The following is a 2,956-nucleotide window of genomic DNA, read 5'->3' as shown; positions in this document are numbered from 1 at the left end:
CTCTCTCTCTCTCTCTCTCTCTCTCTCTCTCTCTCTCTCTCTCTCTCTCTGTTTTTGTGGCTCGCGCTGTGTTCCAAATTATATGGGTCCACAGCCCGGATGTGCATACGATTGAGAGAGAGAGGAGGGAGGGGGGCGCACGCAAAAAGCCTCGGCGGGCCTCGACAGCTGGGGAGGGGAGGAGGCCAAACAGCTGATCGGAATCCGACAGGGAAAGGGTGTCGGTGTGTCAAGTGAAATATCAATGGGAGAGCGCGCCCGGCGCGCCGCGGAGTGCGGACCCCCCGGGGGCGATCATCCTCCTGGTTTTGCTTTCAGGGATTTGCACTTGAATGTAAAGTTAAAAGTGCTAATGACGGGGCTGGCTAACCCTTTGCGGCAACCACATGGCTCTTTACCCACACGTCGCTCGCGAGGAGGACTCAATGACCCCTTTTATTTTCTTCAGACAGAAAACCCACGCGGTTCATTTCTCCTACTATAAACTTTTTTTCAAAATCGTTTTCACCCTTGCATTCTTTTTTACAATACGACTGGCTTTCTCAAGAAAAGGGCTTTGCGTCTTGCGCGTCGTCGTGTCGTCTTCAAAAAATCTTTTTGTGTGACTTGACAATGGACTTTTTGCAGCGGCGAGCAGAAGCGTTGTCGTCGTCGGCGCGCTTCAACCCCTGCCGCTCGGCGCCGCCGCGCCGGGGTCGGAAGGCGCGCAACCCCGCATCAGAGGGCGATTGCTGATAAACCAAGTATGAAGTTGTTTTTAAATTCAGTCTCGGGAATCGGAAGAGAGGGGGGGGGTGAAGCGGGCGGAGCAGCTGAGGCACTGCTGCTCTTCCTCCTTAGATCGACAGGTTCGGATTGTGTCGGCGTTATAGTAGAGCGTGGCAGTCGGTCTTTGTGTGCGAATGCGAAATATTACAGCAAGAAAGTAACCAGGCGAAATGTTCCAAAATGAAAGTTTCACAGCTGTTCGCGAGTATGCCAGTGTCGGTGGTATAGGAGTGCGTTTTTTTGTGCGCGTCTTTTACTCAAAAAACCTTATATCTTTCTGGGAACAAAATCATATTTTTGTCAATGAAATTTTCCATCAAAATTTGTGAAAACATCTGTACTGTAATAATTTTTTCGTCATACCCGAACTAAAAATATGACTGATTTCCAACGTGAAATTTTCGTAACAGGAAATACAATTTCTTTTCCGCAAAGGAGTGGTTATCTGAGTATGGGGGTCCAAAAGGAGGAGAGCGTATGCGAGGAGCGGCGGCGGGGCTTAGTGTCACGAGCACGAGGTGCTGCACGGTGCCTGCGCCGCGCTCGCGAGCGGGGATTTCAATTGGAAAATGGACCAAGCGCGGAGTGGCGGGGAGTGGCGCGCGGTGCTCTCACAGTCCTCACGGTCGGCCGGGCAGGCAGATGGGTTCGGGCCGCCCTCGGGCCCCGCCAGCCCCGCCAGCCCTGCGGCGGTGTCGCGCGGCACCAGGTCAGCGCCGTGTCAGCGCAAGCCTGGCGCCAGCCGCCTGCTCTCCCAAATAAACCAAGTGTGTATTTCAGTATTTTCGGCGCAACTCCTACAAGTAAATAGTGTATGTATACTTTTGCGCAATTCGCGGCAAGTATTCTTGCTCTAAATGTAGTGGATACTTACCGAGCACATTGGCAGGTGCACACTCCGCATACGCTGTTTTCGTGTTCACCTGGCTATCTATCTATGGAGTGTTTACATGTCATACGCAATAATAAAATTATGAAAATGAAAAATGAACGATACATTTTCCATGTGTATGTGAATGACTACGAGTACTAGACGTCCCAACAACCATATCTGTGTCCCTCCCCAGCGGCCCTCCCACGGCCGCGCGCTGCAGCAGAGCGTGCCGTTGTTGTTGTCCGTCAGGCGCGACCCTTCAGAGTTACGGTGGTCTTGTTTGTCGCGCGACGCACCGCGCTCGCGCCGCCCCGCCGCCGCCCCGCGCCCCAGACCGCACGCGCGCCGCGCCCGCCTCGTTGCGGCCTGGGCGGGTGGTAAGTGGCGCCAGTGGCGACGACCCCCGCGGCCCGGGGCCGTCCCTAAACTAGAAATGGGGATGGGTAAAATCTTGTGCCTTGATGGCTTTACAATTCGATGTGTGGCTTTCGGCCGTCGTCACGACCAGATGCAAATTTGCGTCTCTGAGATAAATATACGTAGCCTTCATGCCTTTATCTGCCATACACAAATTTGTATCTGATTGTGATGTGCTTCTCAAACACGCTAGATAAGCTAGATATAGAACTACTGTACCTCCTCATTTAGAGCCAAGGGTTGGTACCCGCGCGGGTCAATTATTCACAATGACGTTCCCCTGACTGATGTGGACCTTTCCCTCCCTTCACCGGCGGTGGTAGCTCGTGCGGCTCTAGCATTCCAGTCGGAGCCCGTACTGTTCCGGCGCGTGCCCAGGGCGGAGTGGGGCGGGGCGCCCGGGGCGTGCTCGCGGCGCGCGGGTGGGGCCCCCCGCGGCGGGCGTGAGGCGGCGACAAAAGGGTGGCGGGGCTCGGCGGGCGGGCGGGTGCCCCCCCGCGGTCAGAGGCATCGCGCCGGGCACGTTCCACACTCCCCTCGAGTTTGCATCGGCAAAGACAAAAGGATAACTTCTCTGCAAACTCACTTTTCGTCCGCGGTACACACACTTTCAATGGGGGAAAACCACCATGATCGCCAACATCGTTTTCAAAAAGTTTTGCACTGCAATCAGATGCGGTATTCAACGTCTTTCACGCGCAGCTGCTTCAAAACCAAGATAAAATTTTACTGTTTAGCTAAGCTTGGTCGGCTGATCTTTATGTGCCAACATTACCCACAATATCAATTGTTCTATAATTAAAATTCCCATTGTGACCCTTTTCTAAAAATAAATAAAATGCCGCTATTGGTAGGAATCTGGGTGGAGCGACTGTTTTTCTACCTACAGTGTCGACG

General features: G+C 53.6%; 1 protein-coding gene across 2 annotated transcripts in view; it reads left to right on the top strand.

Moving 5' to 3' along the window:
• LOC127748853 (uncharacterized) overlaps window positions 1-1,806 on the top strand; it is a 45,291-nt gene extending 43,485 nt beyond the window's left edge. The window contains exon 4 of one of the 2 annotated variants that reach the window (XR_008010808.1): window positions 628-1,802. Coding sequence is in view for 1 of the 2 variants with exons in the window: in XM_052264126.1 (XP_052120086.1) it covers window positions 628-749 (122 nt within the window). In the remaining variant the exon portion in view is untranslated. Of the gene's footprint in view, window positions 1-627 lie in introns of both variants that reach the window. The other variant, XM_052264126.1, reaches the window with a different exon arrangement.
• The last annotated feature ends 1,150 nt before the right edge of the window (window positions 1,807-2,956 follow it).

The sequence above is a fragment of the Frankliniella occidentalis genome, unplaced genomic scaffold, assembly GCF_000697945.3.
Source record: "Frankliniella occidentalis isolate FOCC.00 unplaced genomic scaffold, Focc_3.1 Scaffold16, whole genome shotgun sequence".
NCBI classification, from domain to species: Eukaryota; Metazoa; Arthropoda; class Insecta; order Thysanoptera; family Thripidae; genus Frankliniella; species Frankliniella occidentalis.
This window is presented reverse-complemented; position numbering and strand designations above follow the sequence as displayed.